Source organism: Cervus canadensis, chromosome 24 (genome assembly GCF_019320065.1).
Source record: "Cervus canadensis isolate Bull #8, Minnesota chromosome 24, ASM1932006v1, whole genome shotgun sequence".
NCBI lineage: Eukaryota > Metazoa > Chordata > Mammalia > Artiodactyla > Cervidae > Cervus > Cervus canadensis.
In genome coordinates, this window is record NC_057409.1 from 47,597,499 (window position 1) to 47,620,548 (window position 23,050).

The 23,050-nt window shown below is 40.8% G+C and overlaps 2 protein-coding genes across 4 annotated transcripts in view; one reads left to right on the forward strand and one right to left on the reverse strand.

Moving 5' to 3' along the window:
• Nucleotides 1-298: 298 nt before the first annotated feature.
• MARS2 (methionyl-tRNA synthetase 2, mitochondrial) lies at nt 299-2,594 on the reverse strand. Its single transcript, XM_043445810.1, has one exon. The coding sequence runs from the start codon at nt 2,541-2,543 to the stop codon at nt 762-764; it is 1,782 nt and encodes a 593-aa protein (XP_043301745.1). The 5' UTR covers nt 2,544-2,594; the 3' UTR covers nt 299-761.
• Nucleotides 2,595-12,832: 10,238 nt separating this feature from the next.
• RFTN2 (raftlin family member 2) overlaps nt 12,833-23,050 on the forward strand; it is a 64,198-nt gene continuing 53,980 nt past the window's right edge. Inside the window, exons 1-2 of one of the 3 annotated variants that reach the window (XM_043445047.1) lie at nt 12,833-12,967; nt 13,341-13,545. In XM_043445047.1, coding sequence (XP_043300982.1) covers nt 13,407-13,545 — 139 coding nt within the window. In that variant the 5' untranslated portion in view covers nt 12,833-12,967; nt 13,341-13,406. The remainder of the gene's footprint in view (nt 12,968-13,340; nt 13,546-23,050) is intronic. The other 2 variants (XM_043445048.1, XM_043445046.1) reach the window with 2 other exon arrangements.

The window sequence follows — 23,050 nt, forward strand, 5'->3', positions numbered from 1 at the left end:
CTGAAATGAGGATTTTGATCTTTTTTATTGCTTACTGTAAAACAGCAGTGGTTGCAGTTATCCTTATTTTAAGAAAATATAATTTTTTCTTTAAATTATGCAAAATTACAAAGCAGAAAATTTATTTTAAATATTCTGAAACCTCAGTGTTAAGTAATTAAATATGAGACTAGAGCCATCTACCGGTTCAAGTATAATGGTACAAAGCACAACTACTGGACAATTAACTAGCAAAACGGGGAGTCAAGATGTTAAGAATCAAAAATAGAAACACAGGCGAAAATCATCTAATCCAGGGCACGGGTGTTTAAAGGTTTAATGAAACAATCTGTTTCCAACAGGAGACTCAACATATACAACAAAGCAAAAGCTGAGGTAGGGGCCTCCAACCCCCACTCTCATTAATTTGCCTAGCAGAAGCCAGGCCAATGAAAAACAAGCCATGAGAGGTAGTCTGGGCAAACAACTGTGGTTTGGACGGAGGTACAATGAGAAGGAATAGTATCAGCAAAGTTGTCTCTTACCCCTGGAGACATCTCAGAGACACTGGGGTACAAAGGACAGTGGTTAATGGACACAGAAAACTGAAGAGTAGGGAGTAGGCTCCTGAAAGGCTATCAAACCTCTTTTCACAGGGACATTACTTATGTGCTCATTTGATGCAACACTTTAGAAAGCATTAATATAATTTCCCTGAAAATGCAAAAAATAAGAAAATAACAAATTTACTTTTTTACCACAAGCCAATAAGAACTGAGTTTCTAGGTCTTGTGGGCTTTTACCAGCCAGGACCTAGACTGGTCCAGTCTTGGAAACAAGACCCCAGTTTCAGGTCCCAGTCTCCTCCCTTCAAAAGGGGATGGGTGTCCATAGAATCGAGATAAGAAATGGAGCTCTCCAAGGCTCCTCTCTGTGGAAGAAACCCCCAACCTAGACAGCAGCCTGTCAGCTAGGCTTGGGGTGACAGGCTGGAGCAGAGTTCCAAAGACTCGCAAACACTCCAAGGCCACATGAAGCACAGTACCCAGCCAGGGAGCATCCACGGGGCTCTCCCAGTTCAGCTTCCACGGCGCATGCCTTTGGACAAAGCCGTTGGTCTGCCGGACACAGCTGGACACTGCCTCCAGAGCCTTATAGATCTGAAAGTTATCGTAGTGGTCTGCTACCTGCTCGGGCAAAGTGGCCACTGCGCTCACCAGAGCGTAGTCCTCTGCCTGAGCACGACCTGACGGCCCCGCCGAGCCTGGCTCACTGGGAAAGCAAGCAGTGCAGAAAGCCGGATAGATCCCGGAAGGATTGATCCTGTTGGCAGTACATCGGTTCAGGAGACCTCCCAAAGCATCTGCCAGCTCGGAATCCAACAACTTAACCACCTTTTCATCATAGTAATCACAATCCCAGCTGGGGACGCCCTGCCGAAGAAGAAAGTAGCGGAAGCCATCCACCGTATAGCGGTCAAGGCAAGTCCTGGGATCCACCACGTTACCCAAGCTCTTAGACATCTTCTGACCACAGACTGTCCAGTGGGAGTGGACGTAGATGCGGTGTGGTGGGCTCATGCCGGCCCCTAAGAGGAGAGCAGGCCAGTAGATAGCGTGGAATTTGAGAATGTCTTTGCCTATGATATGAGAGGTGGTCGGCCACCAAGATTTGAACTCAGCGTCTGGGTAGCCAATTACAGTAAGGTAGTTGACCAAGGCATCCAGCCATACGTAGATGGTCTGCGAATCGTCCCCGGGCACCGGAATGCCCCAGTGCAAGTGGCTACTCCTTCGAGAGACCGATAGGTCCGGCAGCTCCTCCTCCAACCACTGAAGGACTGTGTGATGGAATGGCTCCGGTGTTATGGCCTGAGGGTCGCCCCGCAGCCACTGCTGGAGCGGCTCCCGGAACTGGGAAAGCCTAAAAATGTAGTTTTCTTCCTTGGTCCAAGAGACCGGGTGTCCGCTCTCGAGAGATACAGGACACAAATCCCCCGACGGGCCGGGCTGCCTGGTGACCTTGGCTTCAGGCAGGAAGCACTCGTCGGAGGCGCAATACCAACCTTCATAGAGACCCTTGTATAGAAGACCCCGAGCCTTCAGCACCCTCCAGAAATGCTGCACAGCTATCCGGTGCCGGGCCTCGGTGGTGCGGATGAAGTCGGTGGAAGAGATGTCAGCCTCCCGGAAAAGCTGCTGGAACTGGGCAGAGACTCTGTCGCACAGCTCGGACGGAGCCAGGCCCGCGGCGGCTGCCGCCTGCTGAATCTTCAGGCCGTGCTCATCGGTACCCGTGGAGAATCCGGTGGCGGCGTCACTGGGAACTCGGAGGCGATGGTGTCGGCACAGGGCGTCCGCCAGCAGCGCGGAGTACAGGTGCCCGATGTGCGGCGCGGCGTTCACGTAGAAAATGGGTGTGGTAAAGTAGGCGCGCGAGTCGCGGGTATCGTCGCGGACACCGAGAGGGCCCGAGCTGTAGTGGCGTAAACTAAAGTCCTCTGAGAGCGAGACCCTACTCGCCCCCCTGCGTCCTAGCAGCCGTAAGGCAGAAATTCGCAGCATGACGGCCGCGGATCTCCAGCGGCGGAGGGGGCGTTCTGGAAGCACGTGTGAGGGGCGCATGCGCAGCCGGGCCGCACCGCCGCTTCCGGCCAGAAAGCCAATGAAGGCCGGCCTCCGCCGCCCCGCCCGCGCTCCTGCCTCCGCGGGCCTCTGTGCCGCGGTTGTGAATTGTGGGAGCGAGCGAGCACAGCTTAGAGGAGCTGAGTGTAGGGGAGTTTGTGAAAGCAGATAAGTCTGTATCCTTCTATAATATGCTGTGTGTCCTGCTCTGGGATGAAATCTTATATTTATGGATCTGGTTTTTTGGGGGGTTTTTTTCTCCAGGCTGAGTTGCTTGTGAGCAAGAATTTTATATTCAGGCATTCCTCAAACTCCTGTCAGTGACCAGTTGCAGGAGTATACCCTCTACATAGCCCTGGTCAAGGTAGGAATCTAAAATATCATATACATTTCCGTCTCAGAACCTAGTGGATACAATATATCCAGAAAGGAGGAGGGAGAAGGGAAGGAAGAAAAATAATGACCTAAATAAGGCACTTGAGGAAAGGGTAAGATCTGAAAAAGTAAGAGAAATCTTTTCTACAAATGCAGTTTTTGTTGAACCCATGAAAGAGGTTAGCCTGTGATGTGTCCAGTCTTTGCAGAGATTGTTGAGATTCAGAAAGCTGAAATACTTTCCCTGTGCACCTAAGGAAAAAAACAATCTTCAGATTTATTTCTCAATGTAGTTGCCAGTAGTATTCTTCTAAAACGATCCTGAGGTTCTCCTAGAGAAGTGTTTTTCATGTTTGCTTTTAGTAAGGGAAATGCTAGCATTTTTCAAAAAGGATGCCTCCAGAGCCCAGAACTGGATTCATATTAAACCTTGCTTCTTGACATACTCTCATCTTTGTTCTATGACTGGCCATCTTTTTTCCCCTCCCATTTAACTTAATGATTTAATAATAACATAAGTTTATTATATTATTTTAACAATAAAAGCAAATGTAACACCTGTGAACCCATAATCCAATTTATAAACTGGAAGTGGTTTTCTGTATGTGATCTCAGCAGAGCTGCATTAAAACAGCACCTGGAACCTTGTTAGAAATGCATGTTCTTAGGCCCCACACTCACCTCCTGAATCGAAAACTCTGGGGGCTCCCAGCCATCTAGGTTTTAATGAGCTCTCCAGGGATTCTGATGCACACTAAAATTTGAGACCCACTGAACTAGGAGATTACTGATAATTTAGATCTATGTGCTCTTTTTCTCCTTGTCTTCCTGTCTTCTTCCCAGAGGTAATCATTGTCCTGAATTTTGCATATATGTTATTACATATATAGTATGTCTAAGCCTATAGAGACACAAGCCTTGAGAGTCCCTTGCACTGCAAGGAGATCAAACCAATCAGTCCTAAAGGAAATCAACCCTGAATCTTCATTGAAAGGACTGATGCTGAAGCTCCAATATTTTGGCTACCTGATGCCAAGGGTGGACTCATTGGACAAGACCCTGATACTGGGAAAGATTGAGGGCAGGAGAAGAGAAGGGCGACAGAGGATGAGCTGGTTGGTTGGCATCACTGATTCAACAGACATGAATTTGAGCAAACTTGGAAATAGTGAAGGACAGGGAGCCTGGTGTGCTGCAGTTCATGGGGTTGCAAAGAGTTGGATAGGATTTAGAAAGTGCACAACAACAAGGCAACATATTGTTTAATTTCGCTTGTAATAAGCATTCTAAAAAAGGATATCATGGGAATTCCCTGCTGGTCCAGTGGTTAGGACTTGGCCTTTTCACTGCGTGGCCCAGGCTCAGTCCCTGTTCTGGGAGCTAAGATTGCAGAAGCCATGCAGCTCTTTTGGCGCAGCCAAAAAAAAAAGGACATCATACTACATGTAGTAGATTCATCATATTTTTGCCTGTAACTCTATAATTCATTTTGACTGCCACACAGTAACTTATGAGTTGAGGTGTATGGTAAGTTGGATCTGGTTTCTGTGGTGATATAGAAAGTAGATGCTCAATAGGAGTTACAACAGATACACAAACAGTCTTTGGGTACTTAGTTGATATGCTGTTTGGTCAAGCAGTTTAAGAAAGGGAAAGAGAAAGATAGATAAAACTGGAGGGTATGTACAGTACCCTCTAAAACTAGGAGAAAAATCCAGTATCTGAGAAATCAGATTCTTCAGAAACTTTTTTCTCCATGATTCTTTCTTTCACCTTGTCCATGTAATCAATTCTTAAATATACAAACATGCTATTTTTCCCCCATCTTAAAAAGAAAAAAATTCCCAATCTCCACTGCTGCTCCATTTCTTTCCTCCCCTTTATAGCAGAACTCCTTAAAAGAAATGGCTGGTAATACACATTTAAGTGGTTCAAGTTTTTTGCTTTTAGAAACAGTACTGCTATTAACCTTCTCATCTATATATATCTCCTGGTTCTTACATGCTAGAGTTTCTCATGGGTGTGTATCTAAGAGTGCTATTGCTCAATCATATAGGATGTAAAAGTTCAATTTCACAAGGTAATGCTATTTTCTAGCATGATTAAACAAATTTATATTCCCATCAGTGACTTGCCCTTAAAGAATTCTCCCTAATTCTTGATATCATCCACTTCTTAATTTTTGCCCATCAAATAAGTATAAAATGAGTTATCTCACTAATATTCATAGAAACACTAGTCTCAATAACCAAAAGGTAGAAACAACCCAAACATCTATGTTCTGATGACTAGATAATCAAATATCCAGGCAGTGGAATATTATACAGCTATACAAAGTACTGATAAATACCACCACATAGATAAATGTTTAAAAGTAACCAGGCACAAACAACCACGTTCTATATTCCATTTATATTAAATAGTCAGAATAGACAAATGCACAAAAATACATATTTGTGGTTGCCTGGGGGTGGAGGAAGATTGGAATGGAAAATGAATGCTTAAAGGATAGAGTTTACTTTGTGGGGGGGTAATAAAAAAGTTTTAGAGCTAGATAATGATGATCATTGTACAGCACTGTGAATGTACAGCTGACCGTTGAACAACATGGATTTATCCACTTATATGCAGATTTTTAAAATAAATACACACTACACAATTTACTGTTGGTTGAATCCACAGACGCAGAACAACTGATGCAGAGGGGCTTACTGTAAGGTTACACTCAAATTTTCCGCTTATGGAGGTTTGTGCTCCTAACCCCCATGTTGTTCAATGATCAACTGTCCTTAATGCCACTGAATTGTACACTTTAAAATAGTTAAAATGAAACCCTAAAGATGCCACCAGAAAATTACTAGAGCTAATCAATTAATACAGTAGTGTCACAGGATATAAAATTAATACACAGAAATGTCTTGCATTCTTCCTATACACTAACAATGAAAAATCAGAAAGAGAAATTAAGGAAACAATCCCTTCACTATTGCAACAAAAATAATAAAATACTTAAGAATAAACCTATCTAAAGAGACAAAAGATGTATGCAGAAAACCATAAGACACTGATGAAATCAAAGATGACACAAATAGATAAACCATATTCTTGGATTGGAATAATCAATACTATGAAATTGATTATAGGATATGGCAACTCACTCCAGTATTCTTGCCTGGAAAATTACGTGGATGGAGGAGCCTGGCGGGCTCCTGTCCATGGGGTCACAAGGAGTCAGACACAACTGAGTCTGCACACCCAAAGTAATCTACATTCAGTGCAATCCCTATCAAATTACCAAGGGTATTTTTCACAGAACTAAAACAAATATCTTCACAATTTGTATGGAAACACAAAAGACCCGGAATAGCCAAAGCAACCTTTTTTTTCTCAAGCCATGCCCTCCTCCAGGGGATCTTCCCAACCCAGGGATCAAACTCATGTCTCTTATGTCTCCTGCATTGGCAAGTGGGTTCTCTCCCACTAGTGACACCTGGAAAGCCTTCTCAAAGCAGTCTTGAGAAAGAAAAATGGAGCTGGAGGAATCAACCTTCCTGACCTCAAACTATACTACAAAGCTATAGTCATCAAGACAGTAAGGTATAGGCATAAAAACAGAAATATAGACCAATGGAACAGGATAGAAAGCCCAGAGATAGACCCACACACCTATGGTCTTCTTATCTTTAACAAAGAATGCAAGAATATTCAGTAAATAAAAGACAGCCTCTTCAATAAGTTGTGCTGGGAAAACTGTACAGCTGTATATAAAAGGATGAAACTAGAACACCTCTTAACACCATACACAAAAATAAACTCAAAAATGGATTAAAGATGTAAATGTAAGGCGATAAACTATAAAGCTTTAGTGGAACATGTCAGCAGTACACTCTTTGACATAAATCACAGCGCGTTCCTCTTTGACCCACCTCCTAAAGTAATGCAAATAAAAACAAAAATAAACAAATGGGACCTAATTAAAATCTTTGTACAGCAAAGGAAACAATAACCAAGATTAAAAGACAACCCTGAGAATGGGAGAAAATAATTGCCAGTGAAACAACTGACAAAGGATTAATCTCCAAAATATATAAGCAGCTCATATAGCTCAGTATCGGAAAAACAAATAGCCCAGTCAAAAAATGGGCAGAATAAAACAGACATTTCTCCAAAGAAGACATACAGGTAGCCAAAAAACACATGAAAATATGCTCAGCATTGCTCATTATTGGAGAAATGCAAATTAAAACTACAATGAGGTATCACCTCACACCAGTCAGAATGGCCATCATCAAAAAATCTACAAATAAATACTAGAGAGGATGTGGAGAAAAGAGAACCCTCTTACACTGTTGGTGGGAATGTAAATTAATATAGCCACTATGGAGAACAGTATGGAGATTCCTTAAAAAACTAAGAATAAAACTAGCATATGACCCAGCAATCCCACCATAATAGAAAAAGACACATGTACCCCAATGTTCATAGCAACACTATTTACAATGTCTAGAACATGGAAGCAACCTAGATGTCCATCAGCAGATGGATGGATAAAGACAATGTGGTACATACATATAATGGAATATTACTCAGCCATAAAAAAGAATGAATTTGAGTCAGTTCTAGGGAGGTGGATTAAACTAGAGCCTGTTACACAGAGTGAAGTAAGTCAGTCAAGAAGAGAAAAACAAATATCATATATTAATGCATATATATGGGATCTAGAAAAATGAGATTGATGAACCTGTTTGCAGGGAAGAAATGGAGATGTAGATACAGAGAACAGAATTGTGAATATAGTATAGGAAGGAGAGAGTGGGATGAATAGACAAAGTAGCATCAACATATATACACTACCATGTGTAAAATAGATAGCTGGTAAGAAGTTCCTATGTAACATATGCTGCTCAGCCTGGCACTCTGTGATGACCTAGAAGGGTGAGGTAGAGGGAGGGGAGGGAGGGATGTGATATACATATAATTATGACTGAATTGTGTGGTTGTACAACAGAAACCAACACAACATTTTAAAGTAATTTTCCTCTGATTAAAGAACAGAAAAAATAAAAATGGTAAATGTTTTATTGCTTGTATTTTACTGTAATAAAATGTTATCTCACTGTGGTCTTGATTTGTGTTTCCCTAAATAGAAGTAAGGGGCTCCCCAGGTTATGCTAATGGCAAAGAACCTGCCTGCCAATGCAGGCAGACGTAAGAGATGTGGGTTCCATCCCTGGGTCGGGAAGATCGCCTGGAGGAGGGCATGGCCACCCACTCCAGTATTCTCGCCTGGAGAGTCCCATGGACAGAGGAGCCTGGCGGGCTGCAGTCCGTGGGGTCACAGAGAGTCAGACGGGACTGAGCAACTAAGCACTCAGCACAGTGCTTTTAATAAGTCACCAATTACGTAAGAAATTTGACTACACTTTGAATCTAACCTTACATTAAACAGTTAAAACTCAGTGTTTGTCTGCTAGGTTGTCAATTCTGGAGAACATAAACTGGCTTTTTAATCTTTGTGTCCACATGGTGCCTTACTAAATAGCATTTCATTAAACTGGTTGTTTTGAGGGGGTTTTGCCTTGCTTGCATGCAGAGTCACTTTCAACTCTTTGTGACCCCTATGGACTGTAGCCCACCAAGCTCCTCTGTCCATGGGATTTCCCAGGCAAGAATACTGGAGTAAGTTGCCATTTCCTCCTCCAGGGGATCTTCCTGACCCAGGGATCAAACCCGAGTCTCCTGAGTCTCCTGCATTGGCAGGCGGATTCTTTACCACTGAGCCACCAAGGAAGTCCTCTTTTTTGGATCAGGATCACATAAAATAGATTGAATTTTAAAATTTTATGATTATGCAAAAACTTCTCTCTGTACAGAATGGGTTGGATGATACATATCTCTTAGAAGCTTTAAGACTTCAGTGAGCTCACATGTTCCAAACCTGAGTAGTTACCATGAGAAGAATTATAAAGAAAGCTGAGCACCAAAGAAATAATGCTTTTGAACTGTGGTGCTGGAGAAGACTCTTGAGAGTCCCTTGGACTGCAGGGAGATCAAACCAGTCCATCCTAAAGGAAATCCACCCTGAATTTTCATTGGAAGGACTGATGCTCAAGCTGTAGCTCCAATATTTGGCCACCTAGTGTGGAGAAGGTGACTCATTGGAAAAGACCCTGATGCTGGGAAAGATTGAGGGCAGGAGGAGAAGGGGGTGACAGAGGTTGAAATGGTTGGATGGCATCACTGACTCAATTGGCATGAGTTTGAGCAAACTCCAGGAGATAGTGAAGGACAGGGAAGCCTGGCGTGCTGCAGTCCATGGGGTCACACACAGTTTAGCAACTGAACAACAACAAATTATGGAGAATGGTTTCACAAAGCTCATTCATTCATCAAGGACTAAGTGGGCCCATATTGGAACATAGACAAGAACTGATAATACATCTTCATCATATCTGGCCACATAAGAGTCTGCACTTGGGAAAACCCCCTATACAGTACAGAACTGAACACTGTCCCTGAAATCTACAGTTGGCAGCAAATATAAATCAATAGAAAAAAATGACCAATGTTAAAAAACATTTATTCCAGAAATGTATCCTACTTAATGTAATTACTCAATATAGAACAAACCTGGGGATACACAACAGACAAAAGATTATCCATGAAAACAAATATGATTGTGACAGTTGAATATCAGAGCGGGGAAAGAACTATTTTACCTTTTATATTACAATTAGCAGATACATCAAAAGTTAAACAAGCAATAAGGATGGGATGAATAGGTAGAGCACAGATTTTTAAGACAGTGAAAACAATTCTGTATGATACTGTAATGGTGGATATATGTCAATATATATTTGTCAAAAATTTGCTGTACCTATTTGTCAAAAGGTGCAACACCAGGAATGAACCCTAATGTCATCTAAGGACTCTGAATGATAATGATGTATCAATGATGTGTGATTGATTGTAACAAATGCACCATAACAGTGCCACAATGGTGCTGGGTGTTAGTGGAAGGTTGTGCGTGAGTGGGGATAAGAGGATTTATAGAAACTTTCTGTACTTTCCACTCAGTTTTGCTGTGAATCTAATATTATTCCAAAGTATCAAGTTTATTTGAAAAACAAAATAACAAAACCAGAAAACAGACATTTTTTTTCAAATGGAAAAATATATTATTGAAGAAATGTACATTTTTCTTAAGTACAAGTTGGAGATGCAAGACATTGTTTAACCAAAAGTATTTGTCTAAAAATGTACAAGCATTAAAGAAATATGGAGCAAATATGTGTGATAACAAACAAAAGCTTACTGCCCAAAATACAGTTTTAAAGAAAAAAAAATCTAAAACTTCCCTGTTGGTCCAGTGACTCCAAGCTTCCAATGCAGGGGGTGCAGTTTCCATCTCTGGTCAGGGAACTAAGATCCCACATGCCATGCAGCAGAGACCAATAAAAAGAAAAAAAGTCTAACATTAATATCTTAAACAGTTTATAGCCAACTACATATTTCTGTAAGTAATGTAAATGAATTATTTACTCATTAGAATACATTTTCTTGGCTTATTTCTGATTTCCTTGTATGTGAACTGTTTCCTTTGACCATTTATGAAGTAAAATCAAAGAATTTAGGGATTAATCCAAAGTAGAGAAAAAAGTAATCTTTACAAAATTCTTCACCATAAAACTTTGAAAATAGCCAAAATGCTGTTTATTAAGCATAATATTAATATAACTAAGTCCTATGTAATTGTTAAAATAGAAGGAATGTGTGTCATATTGACATGGAAATGTGTTTTGAAATATCATTAATAGTCAAAAATTTCTTTTGTTGGACTTTTTGAGAGAAAAATGTTTAAGTGATGCAATCCTGAACCAAAGGAAGTGCATTTCCTTTTTCTAGAGATAATAGAAATTCTTTGAGAACATAATAATGCATCTTAGTCATTCATCTGTTCAATCATCCACTCTCAACTGGACTACTGCAGTACTTTCCTGAATGACTGGCCTCCCCCCATTTTGATACTATTAAGACCATCATCCTCAAATCAACCATAGTAACCTACCAAAAACACACTTATGTCACTTGCTAATTTCAAACTGCTCCTCTAGTTTTTCCATTTGATTATGTGATTTTCCTTTGTTGTCTACAGAATAAAGTCAAAATTCCCTTTGTGCAACTTAGAAAGTCCATTACACTGACTCTTGCCTCCCTTACAGTTTAGTCTTCTTTCAAATTTTATGTTATAGTAATTCTCAACTGTGTTGTATTCCTTCAAATTCATGCCATACTGTTTCATGATTCCATAGTATGGTTCATGCTTTTCCCTTTTCCTGGCACATACTCCCCACCTCTGTTTATCTATCTTATGCATATTCATCCTTCAAAACAGCTCTATTATACCCTCCAAGCTGAGTTACAGGCTCTTTCGAGGGTTTCTATAGCATCCTATGCCTGCTATCTTAGCAGCTACCAAATCAAATTGGAATTATCTCTTTATAAGTCTGTCTTCCCCATTAAGAATTCAGTTTCTTTAGGGCAGAGGCCACGTTTAGTCAGCTTGTGTACCCAGCCAGCATTTAATTTAGTGCCTGGAACATAGCAGATACTTAATAATGCAATGATTATTTAATAAATAATTTACCAAGTACAGCGATAGGGGTTAGTGAGCTTCAGATACTTTATTTGTGGCACTCTGGAGCTCACAGCGAAAGAGAACATGAAAAATGACAGGTATGGAAGTCAAATCAGTCACACTAGATCAGAATCTGCTATCTTTTTAGCCAAGTTTACCCAGAAGTTGCTTATGACCAACCATGCTCATCCTTGAGAATGAAAGACTATGGAATTTTCCTCTGTTAATAAACACTTCTGAGAAGTAAACTATTTAAAGAAGGCAGAAGGAAGAGACAAGAGGTCATAGTGATCTACAAACTAAATAATCTATCCCTTTTTGAGAGTTTTCATGTGCACTCTTCAATGTAACTGAAAAATCTTTTCGGGCTTGTGTTCTATAAAATCTGAAATTGATCAAGATTTGCTTTGTAAATAATGGGAATGGTGGCAGAATCACTTCCTTTCTATTACTATTCTCAACCCTGTTTTATAATGTAATAACACATTAACAAATTTATTTTATGCCATTTGCCAAAAATAATGTTAAGATATAAGATTATCTCTTTCAAACTTCATAACAAGCCTGTGAGGTAAGTACTATTATTAACTCCATTTAACAGGGGAGGAAATTGAAACTTGAAGAGGTCCGTAACTTGCCCAAGATCACGTCTCTAGTAGGCTTTAGAAGCCGTATTTGAACTCAGGTGGTCTGATTCCAGGGCTCACAGTATGTCATACTCATCAGAATGATATGTAAATGGTAAAATACAGTAACACTCATTACATTGTTCCGTTATGAATTGTTCTTGACTTCAGGTAAATAGCAACTTGTAAGGCTGAATGAATCAAGTTGTCAGTTGTTTTTCAATTGAGGATACTCGGATACTCTGGACCTATGGAAGTGTTAGTTGCTATCATAAGTCTTCTAACAGTAGAATATTTTAAACTTAATAGATGTTAGGCTAATAATCCACATTAATGTCTCTTCTTTGCAGTTAAATCTTTTTATTATGTTTAATATAAACATTTTATATGTGGCAGTTTAGTATATGATTTTTCCGACAAAAAAAAATAAAAAACCTTCATGTGAAAAGAAATCCTCAAAAGTGCTATCTAAAGACTAAGAATGGAATTTTTTTTTAACTTTAACTTTTTCCTTCTAGACTCCAGAAATAGTTTCCTGACTTCCTTTCTGGAAATGATTTTTGTTTCCAACCACGTTGAGAATCCATTTTTTTCATTCTCTCTCTCTCTCTCCTTTGCTTTCTTGGTAGTAGCAGGGAGGAAGGAGGGGGTGGGCACAGGAAAGAGGGAAAAGAGAAAACAGAAAAAGAATTGCATGCCACTATGTCTGAATATAGCCTCTACTTGTAAGTATTTCCATCTGATTTGCACTTTTGCCTTCTTATTTCCGTTTCTGGACACCTTCTTTATCATCCAGCCAACTGGAATAGACAAAGCACTGTTGGTGCTCTGAGCGACAGAACTCTGGTAGGGGGCTGGCTGTAAATTGACGTGGCATGGAAATTCTCCGCTAAGTTGTAGCAGCTTGCATGTTTCTACTAAGATCAAGCCCAGCCTCCCAGAGCTGAAGCTTAATCATCATGGGTTCAGCGACTTTACAGAAAAATGGATAGAAAAAATCTTCAGCTCCTTTCTTTGGACTCAGATGTTTTCTTTTTGAGTATCTATGTTTTAGCGGAAAAAATCCAAGCAGTTAAGTCTGTAACTTTCTTTTTGCAGCTTAAACAACAGAGTTTGCTGGTCTCCCTCCCCTATCCTGCAATTTAATTCCTTACAGATTTTGCCATGGGGTGCGGACTTAGAAAGCTAGAAGACCCTGATGATAGCAGCCCTGGAAAAATATTTTCTACCCTGAAGAGACCGCAAGTGGAAACAAAGACAGAATTTGCTTACGAATATGTATTGCTGGACTTTACATTGCAAGGTATTTTTGCTTCTATTTTATTTGTTATATGAAAGATTTCAAAGATAAAGGACTACTAGTTTTTTTAAGGGTTGGTTTGTGGCTTTTTAAATGGGGCTTCACAATTAGATTGTTCAATCAATCTAACAATAATGCTTTGTTTCTTAATTACATTCTGAAAGATTTCAGTTCTGTTTGCTTTGTTTTTTGTAAATTTGGCTCATATGTACTTTATAAAATCAGAAAAACTGCTTGGAAACAGTTCTTTCACTTTTAAATCAAATGCTTATTTGTAGAAGAATACATGAAAAACGCTTGCTTTCTCGGCCAAGTAGCTATAGCCTTAATGACAGTTTATGTTTTGAAAAAGATCTGAAAGGCACAAGAAGGTGGCATGTAGGAAATGTTACTTGCATCATGTGGAAGAATATTTGCTAAGACAATTCTGAGGCTTCCAACTGTGTTAAGTGTTGTGATTGTGCTAGTCATTTGATATTTTTGACCAAACTAAACCTGAAGTTTGAAAATACAGTAAAAAAGAAAAAACTATCGTCTTCTGTAAGACACTTCCTTTGGTTGATACCCGGTCCCTAACAGAAACTCCCTGTTCCAGAAAGTTGGGAACACAAATAAACAAGCCCAGATGGCAGCCTTGTGCAGGGAACAGAGGCGGCTCGACTTCACAAATACTTTACCTCACTTCTTTTGGAAACTTTACTGTACAATCACATTGATAAAACTGAGTTTTTAAAAAGCAGAAGTATATCTTTAATTATAGGGTACTAAAAATGAAGTTGAGTGTCTTGCTTGCTGCTAGAATTTCCAGATATCAGTATTAAGTTCTTATTGGCAAGTTTTACTTTTAAATTCTAATAAGCTGCACATTTTATCAGTTAATTGAAGATTTATACTAAGTATATTATCAGGTTGGATATTAATTTCTTTTAAAAACAAATTCTCCATTTTGGGGTTTGTTCTGTGAACAGTGCATCTTTGTGCAAGTAGCAAGCGCAACCCATTTTTCTTTGTCAAAAACTGAGCTAGCCAGCAAACTCCCTTCTAGAGGCATATGCAAAGTCTCTACGTATATTTTTAATGTATTTACATTTCCATTTTTACCTAAGGCTAAGGCTACCAAAAGGAAAACTGTCAATATTCTTAATTTTCTTTTTAATGATGAAAGTTAAAAGTAGATAAAGATAATGGTGATAAACAGAGAAGTAACTACTCAAATGAATTTTTCTATACTTTTTCAAAAACCATCATTTGGGAAAATATTTGTGATGTGGTGCTACATTTTCTCCATTGATTGTCCTTGTCGATTAATTTTTAGGACTGATTTTTATAAATTCAAGGACACAAACACATATTTTCCTTAACCTCAAAACCTTATCTATTCATAAAGATTAGGCCAGAGCCATTCTGATCTGTGCTTTAAGATTTGCTGCACAAAACCCCAAAGGTCTTAAAGTAACTTGAATTTTTTTTTCTGATTTATTTCTTCCCAACAGTGTTAGCAATGTCAAACAAATTTGTTTAAATGCAACCATCCTTGAATCAGAAAGATCTACAGTTTTCTTCAGAAGTCATTTTGGTTTTGTTATTATTAGAAGCCCTTTTCTCTGTGAAAGGAGTAAAATTTCCACCTTTCACTCTGCGTGTTTGGATGAGATGATAGAGTATTACAATGTAAAGTGGAGATACGGGCATGGTTTGCAGATGCTAACTCAGACAGCAAGCCTGCATTTTAAAGTTGCACCTGGCCCCTGTCTGGTGCGGGCGCCCAGTCTCCTGGTGTTCCCTTCCTCTCCCATTCTGCCACATGTTTTCCATGTTGTTTTGTTTGTCTCTGCCTTTGCCTCAGAAGCCAAAACTCAGTATCAGCCCAGCTCCACGAATCGCCTTGTTCTCTTCTGCTGTGTCTCACCCCCACCTATCCCTCTAGTGTACAGAGAAATGAGTCACGTGGGGGTTGAAGCCTGCCAGCCTTCTAGGTTTAGCCCCAGCCGTTCTGACCTGGAGGCGCTGTCAGGACTACTGAATAGTGGCATCTTCTACCCCTCAGAGGCCATGTGCAGTGAGCAACCTTCCAGGAGACAAAATGGTCTGGTGGCGACAGCTGTGTGTGCTCACGAAGAGCCTGTCTCTTACGCTGTTCTCCTCTGTTTTTCCCAACAAAGAACATGGGATAGGGCGTTAGTCCCAGTGGGGCAGGAGACCCTTTGAAATTTCCAGTGCCCTGTGTTATAGTGGCTATAATTATCTTAAACAGTTTATTTTCCATTTAGTTCCATTCCCTGTGTGTGTGTGTGTGTGTGTGTGCCTTTCCCACAATATTTTTGTGTGTGGTGGGGACTTTGAGCCATTATTTATGTATCTCTGGTGGTGGTGGTGGTAGTTTAGTCGCTAAGTTGTGTCCGACTCTTGCAACCCCATAGCCTGCCAGGCTCCTCTGTCCATAGGATTCTCCAGGCAAGAATACTGGAGTGGGTTGCCATTTCCTCTGGGAGAAACAATAGTCTAATCATTAAGCACACAAGGGTCTGGAGTTAAGTTCCTGGCTTCTAATCTAGGCTCTTTCACTCACTAACTTAGCAAGTTTATGAACTTTGCTGTATCTCAGCTTCCTCATCTATAAAACGGGGATTCTAATGGTCCTTACATAGTAGAATTGTTTTAAGGATTAAAGGAGATTATACAAAATAATTTCTTTGGAAAAGTACTTGGCACTTAGTAAGCAGGGCTTCCCAGGTGGCTCAGTGGTAAAGAATCTGCCTGCAATGCAGGAGACACAAGTTCGACCCCTGGGTAAGGAAGATCTCCTGGATGAGGAAATGGCAACCCACTCCAGTATTCTTGCCAGGATAATCCCGTGGACAGAGGAGCTGACAGGTTACAGTCTGTAGAGTCACAGAGTCAGACATGACTGAGGGACTGAGCACCCATGTACACAAGCACCTAATAAGAGTTAAGTATTACCCCTCCTCACTCTATGCCAGGTCTACTAATTGCACTACTGAAACTTCAGCACAGCCTTTGTGATAAATTTTCTGGATTATTGTATAGTAATCTGTACATGTGTCAGATTACTATACAATATGAGAGTGTGTGTCAGAATTTCTGACACACATTACAGAATTTATTAGTGAAAAGTTAAATGAACTCTGCAAATGATCCAGAAGGGTTGGTTTGCCTTCTTGTGCAATCCCAGAAAATAATCTGAATAACCATGGCCTTAAAGATTTTTAGAGCATGTAGAGCTTTATGATTAAAAAGAAATTTCTGTAATATTAGAAACCCAGAAGAAGGACAGATGGTAACTTCCTTATTTGACTTTCTAATAGAATTATGTAAAAACGCATTGAGAAAAATTTTGCTGGACCCTGGCTAGCTTTCTTATGGGAACAAGAAACCCTCATTGTCTTTTGTTATCATTGTTACAGTAATAAATATATTGATGTATGGGCTCCATAGAAGATGCTGATAAGTAATGAAAATACAAAAAGAAATAACACATAGTTTTTGCCTTCTGGTATTTTAAATTCTAATTGGTCAGACAACAAGATCATGAACTCCTCAAGGTCAGGAAGTATGCCGTGTCTACCTTTGCATTGCTGTGTTTGGCACACTGTTTGGCACAAGACTGATGGCCAATAAGTGGTGTTGAAATAATGGGCTTCCCAGGAGGTGCTAGGGGTAAAGAACCTGCCTGCCAATGCAGGAGACATAAGAAATGCGGCCTCAATCCCTGTATTGGAAAGATCCCTGAATCAGAAAGATCCCCAGATCAGGAAGATCCCCTGGAGGAGGGTATGGCAACCCACTCCAGTATTTTTATCTGGAGAATCCCATGGCCAGAGGAGCCTGGCGAGTTACAGTCTATAGGGTTGCAAGGAGTCGGACACAACTGACAATATGGACCTGCAATAAGGAGAGGATGCAAGGGTCATCTGTAAATTACCAAAGAGGAACTTAGCCTGTGGCTGGCTAGACAGGAAGGGACAGAAAGAATGAGAGATCCAGGATGACTTCGCGGTTCTGAGCTTGAGTAACTGTGGGAATAACCATGCCTCCCACAGTAGGAGGGGCATCCCACAAAGAGTCAGTAGGTGAAACAGCAATTCCATTCCAGGCATGTTGCCTGTGAGGTGGCAGTGGAGCATCCTGGCAGAGAGACTTATAGGTACTCGGCTGGAGATGATGACTTCCAGGAGGACTTGAAGTAGATAAAGTCTTGAAGAGGAGAATATGGGCAGAGCATAAGTGTCTTGGGCTGAGTCATCAGGCATATTTAATGGTACTGAGGACTATTCAACAAAAATGACAGAGTCTACAAGTCATTCCCTCATAGCTTAGTTGGTAAAGAATCTGCCTACAATGCAGAACGCGTGGGCTCAATTCCTGGGTCGGGAAGATCCCCTGGAGAAGGAAATGGCAACCCACAACAGTATTCTTGCTTGGAGAATCCCATGGAACAGAGTAACCTGGAAGGCTATGGTCCATGGGGTTGCAAAGAGTTGGACACAACTTAGCGACTAAACCACCTCCAACAAAAATGACAGAGTCTGAAGACAACTGCAACTTACATAGCTCCAGAGAAAACAAGGAAAGGGAGGGTTTCAAAAAGCAAGAAATGATCAGTAATTTTAAATACTAGAGAACTTTCAAGAAGAATGAAAATGCAGCACTGAAGAGAATGCATCTAAAAATCAACAAGAGATGAATAAAGTATCAGAAATGAGGGAAGGAAGGAAAGAAGGAAGGTCAGTCCAGCTAAATTTTCTATATCTGTTTGACTCATAAGTTCTTGAATATTTTCTCAAGCTGTCAAAAGATTTTCAAATGTAAAATGCTACATAAAAAGAAATTTATAGAAAAAATTGCTAAATTTACTCAAGCATCAACATAATCCTTGACATGGTGCCTAGTGCATACTCCTACCAGGTGAAAAAACTGCATACAGACTTTTCTTCTGTTTAAATTAGTGGGATATTTTGGTCTAAAAATGTAGTAAAACCTCACAATTTCAGACTGTTATGGAAGAGAAAGATCCCATTCTGACCTGGGGGAGTAGGGAATCTCTGATAATAGCATACAGTTAACCCAGTTGGTGGCTCAGATGGTAAGGTGTCTGCCTACTATTCGGGAGACCTGGGTCCAATCTCTGGGTCAGGAAGATCCCCTGGATAAGGAAATGGCAACCCACTCCAGTTCTCTTGCCTGGAAAATCCCATGGACGGAGGAGCCTGGTAGGCTACAGTCCATGGGGTTGCAAAGAGCTGGACACCACTGAACAACTTCACTTTCACTTTTCAACCCACTTGAATAAATATTGATGTTGGGAGAAAATACATTCCTATTGGCAATCTACATTATATTGGGTTTTTTTCTTATATCTGGGTGGACATTTATTTATTCTCTGAACTAACATTCAGCACCTACTGAGCTCAGAATGAGGATACAGAGATAAGTAAAGCCTAGTCCTTGACTTGTAAGAACCTACATCCTAGCGAGCATCCTGCTGAGGGGCATTCATTTACGGTGCAGATACTCTATGCCGTGATACAGGCTTTGCTAGAAATCTGAGGGTTGTAGAGATGGAAAGAAGAGCACCTCCACTTGATAGGTAGATCCAGAAAGACTCCTTAAAAGACATTCCACCTCGGGCTTCCTTCAAGTGGTAAAGAATCCACCTACCAATACAGGAGACACAGGTTCAATCCCTGGTCTGGGAGGATCACACATGCCCATCGTGGCAACTAAGCTCATGTGCCACATATACTGGGTTGGTGCTTTAAAACCGGGGAGCCACCACTGCTAAGCCCGCGTGCCACAACTACTGAAGCCCGGGCCCCACGGTCAGTGCTCCACCACAACAGACGCCACCGCAATGAGAGGCCCACATATCGCAATGAATAGGAGCCCCCACTCACCACAAGAGGAAGAAGCACGCACAACGCAACAAAGGCCCAAGACAGTCAAAAATAAATAAATAAATTTTTTCTTAAGGAAAGAAAGCTTGCTTAGTTGCTAAAAAATTTTTTAAGTGCCACCTCCTATAATCTAAAGAATGAGTAGAACTTGGACAAAAATTTGGATCCATAATACATAAAATGAAACTGAAAATCAAGAAAGGAAAAACAACTGAATAGAAAAATGGACAAGGAATTTGGACAGGTAGATGACGAAACAGGAAATCCAAATTGCCAACAGACATATGAAACTGTGCTCAGCTTCATTAGTGATCAGGAAAAATGCATGTTAAAACCACAGTGAGAAACACTACAAACTATCCAAAAAACAGCTAAAATGTTGAGAAAGTGAAAGTCGTGTCCAACTCTTTGCGACCCCATGGACTGTAGCCTGCCAGGCTCCTCTGTCCATGGAATTCTCCAGGCCAGACTTTTGGGGTGGGTAGCCATTCCCTTCTCCAGGGGTTCTTCCCACCCAGGGATCAAACCCAGGTCTCCTGCATTACAGGTGGATTCCTTACCAGGGAAGCCCCTAAAATGTCAAAAGACTGCTGATACCAGGTGTTTGTAAACTGGTACAGTCACTTTGAAAAAAAAATGCTTTGTCATTATTGCTTTAGTACAGATCCATATCCCAGTGGAAGTGTAGCTACGCATTCACCTGCAGCACAAACAAAAATACTGATAGAAGGACTACTTATAATAACCCCAAAAGTGTAAACAACCCAAGAATCTACAAAGAAGAGATTGAGAAAGTAAATTATGGTATATCATACGATGCAGGGCTTCCCAGGTGGTGCTAGTGGTAAAGAACCGGCCTGCGCATTGAAGAGACACAAGAGATGCAGGTTCCATCCCTGGGTCAGGAAGATCCTCTGGGGTGGGAGATGGTAACCCACTCCAGTTCTTGCCCGGAAAATTCCATGGATAGGGGAGCCTGGAGGGCTACAGTCTATGGGGCTGCAAAGAGTCAAGCACTACTGAGCGACCGAGCACTTGTACCTGTATACCATGCAACCCTACACTACAGAAGTAAGACTCAGTTCAGTCCAGTTCACTTGCTCTGTCGTGTCCAACTCTTTGCCACCCCATGAACTGCAGTGTGCCAGCTTTTTCTGAAAAGAGCCAGATAGCAAAGATTTTAGGCTTTGTGAGCCATGTGATCTCTGTCCTGACTACTCAGCTCAGCCAATGTAGAGCCAACATACCATATGTGACAAAACAGGCCATAGGCAGTACTTTGTGGTCCTCTACTATAATGCAGGAGAAGGCAATGGCACCCCACTCCAGTACTCTTGCCTGGAAAATCCCATGGACGGAGGAGCCTAGTAGGCTGCAGTCCATGGGGTCACTAAGAGTTGGACATGACTGAGAAACTTCACTTTCATTTTTCACTTTCATGCATGGGTGAAGGAAATGGCAACCCACTCCAGTGTTCTTGCCTGGAGAATCCCAGGGACGGGGGAGCCTGGTGGGCTGCTGTCTATGGGGTCGCACAGAGTCAGACACGACTGAAGCGACTTAGCAGCACCAGCAGCACTATAATGCAATCAGAAAAACAAATCATAACTACACAAGCTGTACCAGATAAATCTCACAAGCTTAATGTTCAGTGAAAGAAAACAAACCCAAAAGCAAGTATTGTATGGTTCCATTTACATAAAGCTCCAAAAATTGGGAAATCTGAACTATAGTGTTTATTTACATTCTTGCATGCATGCACGCTAAGTCGCTTCAGTGGTGTCTTACTCTTTGCAGCCCTGTGGACCATAGCCCACCAGGCTCCTCTGTCCATGAAATTCTCCAGGCAAGAATACTGGAGTGGGTTGCCGTGCCCTTCTCCAGGGGACGGAGAAGGGTCCTTCTTCCCACCCAGGGATCAAATCCACGTTTCTTATGTCTTCTGCATTGGCAGGCAGGTTCTTTACCATGAGCGCCGCCATTCTCGCATAGTCAACTAAGAAGAAGAGCAAGGAATTGAGGACCATAAAAGTCAAAGTAAAAGAAAAAATCAAGTTAGCACAGAGTGGGAGAGAGGGATTGTGATTGGAAAGGGCGGAATGGTAGGCTTCTGGAGTGCCTGTCATTTTCTGATTTTTGAATGGATGGCGTTACCAAATGTTGGCACTTTTAAGCATGTTTTATGCTTTTTGTATGTTACGTTTCTACCCCTACACAAGATATTTTTAAAGGTTAAAAAAAAAAAAGCTAAGTAGGAAGTGGGAGTAAGGCAAACAAGGTTGAAAGACAAGATGAACAGACTCAGAGAATATTTCATGGTTTGGGAACTGCAAACAGAATAGGTGGAGTGTATCACATGAGGGAGGCAGCAGTGGAACACAGACTGCGAGAATTTTAAGTGGTCATGATGTGATCTTTTGCACAGCTGCCTATAATAATGAACTATGCAGTTCCTCGAGTTGGGCTGTATTTCAAAACTACAACTGTATTACTTCAATTAAATATATTAATGAGTGACTACAAAGATGGCAACTTTTACTGAAAACAAAAAGCTATGTAATTTGGATGTTCCTTATATAGTAGTTTATATTTCTAAGTAACAAAACATTTTGACAAGTAGCGTAAACCAGATACTCTTTTTAATATCCATACATTAAATTGCTTAACAATTTATAGAAATCAAAAGCTTTAGTGCAGCTCATGTCTGAATTTTCACAAATTATGAATTAACAAAATTGCAAATGAAGTTTTACTTTCCTGTAAGTGCTAAAAGGGCTTCCCAGTTGGCGCTAGTGGTAAAGAATCTGCCTACCAATGCAGGAGACGTAAGAGACACAGGTTTGATCCCTGGATCGGGAAGAATATCTGGAGGGTATGGCAACCCACTCCAATATTCTTGCCTGAAGAATTCCATGGAGTCACTCTGTCTGGTTCAGTCACAGCCTTTGTTGTTGTTGTTGTTCGGCTGCTCAGTCGGACTCTTTGCGACCCCATGGACTGCAGCACACCAGGCTTCCCTGCCCTTCACTATTTCCTGGAGTTTGCTCGAACCCATGTCCATTGAGTCAGTGATGTCATCCAACCATCTCATCCTCTGTCACCCCTTCTCCTGCCTTCAATCTTTCCCACTTGCAGGGGCACAGCCTTACCACTCACTAACAATCTGGGCAAGTTATCAAACCTCTCTCTTCCTGAGTTTCTTCATCTGAGAATAATGACAATATCTACCTTATGGCGTTTTTGTAAGGACTTGTTAAGACTAGGCATGTAAAGCACTTCACATAGTGCCTGGCACAAAATACCTTGGTATATGTTACTTGTTATTTTTTACTATAACTGCTAAATATAATATGGAGTTTGACAGTCTGTTTCCTTTTGAAAATATGGTAAAATTACTTGCCAGTGTTTACACATCATATTTTTATCTGAGGAAACAATGTTTCATAAATATATCAAAAATACATACCAATCTTCACAAAAAAACACATTTATATGTCTTGGACTTTTTTCATAGAGTTACATCATCAGAGCGAAGATTTTGGTATTGAACAAGTTCTTAGCTTTATACTAAAAGAATGTGACTTTTTTGTATT

What these genes read in the sequence shown, in the direction of transcription:
- MARS2 (XM_043445810.1), bottom strand. Translation starts at nt 2,543, where the DNA reads ATGCTGCGAATTTCTGCCTTACGGCTGCTAGGACGCAGGGGGGCGAGT.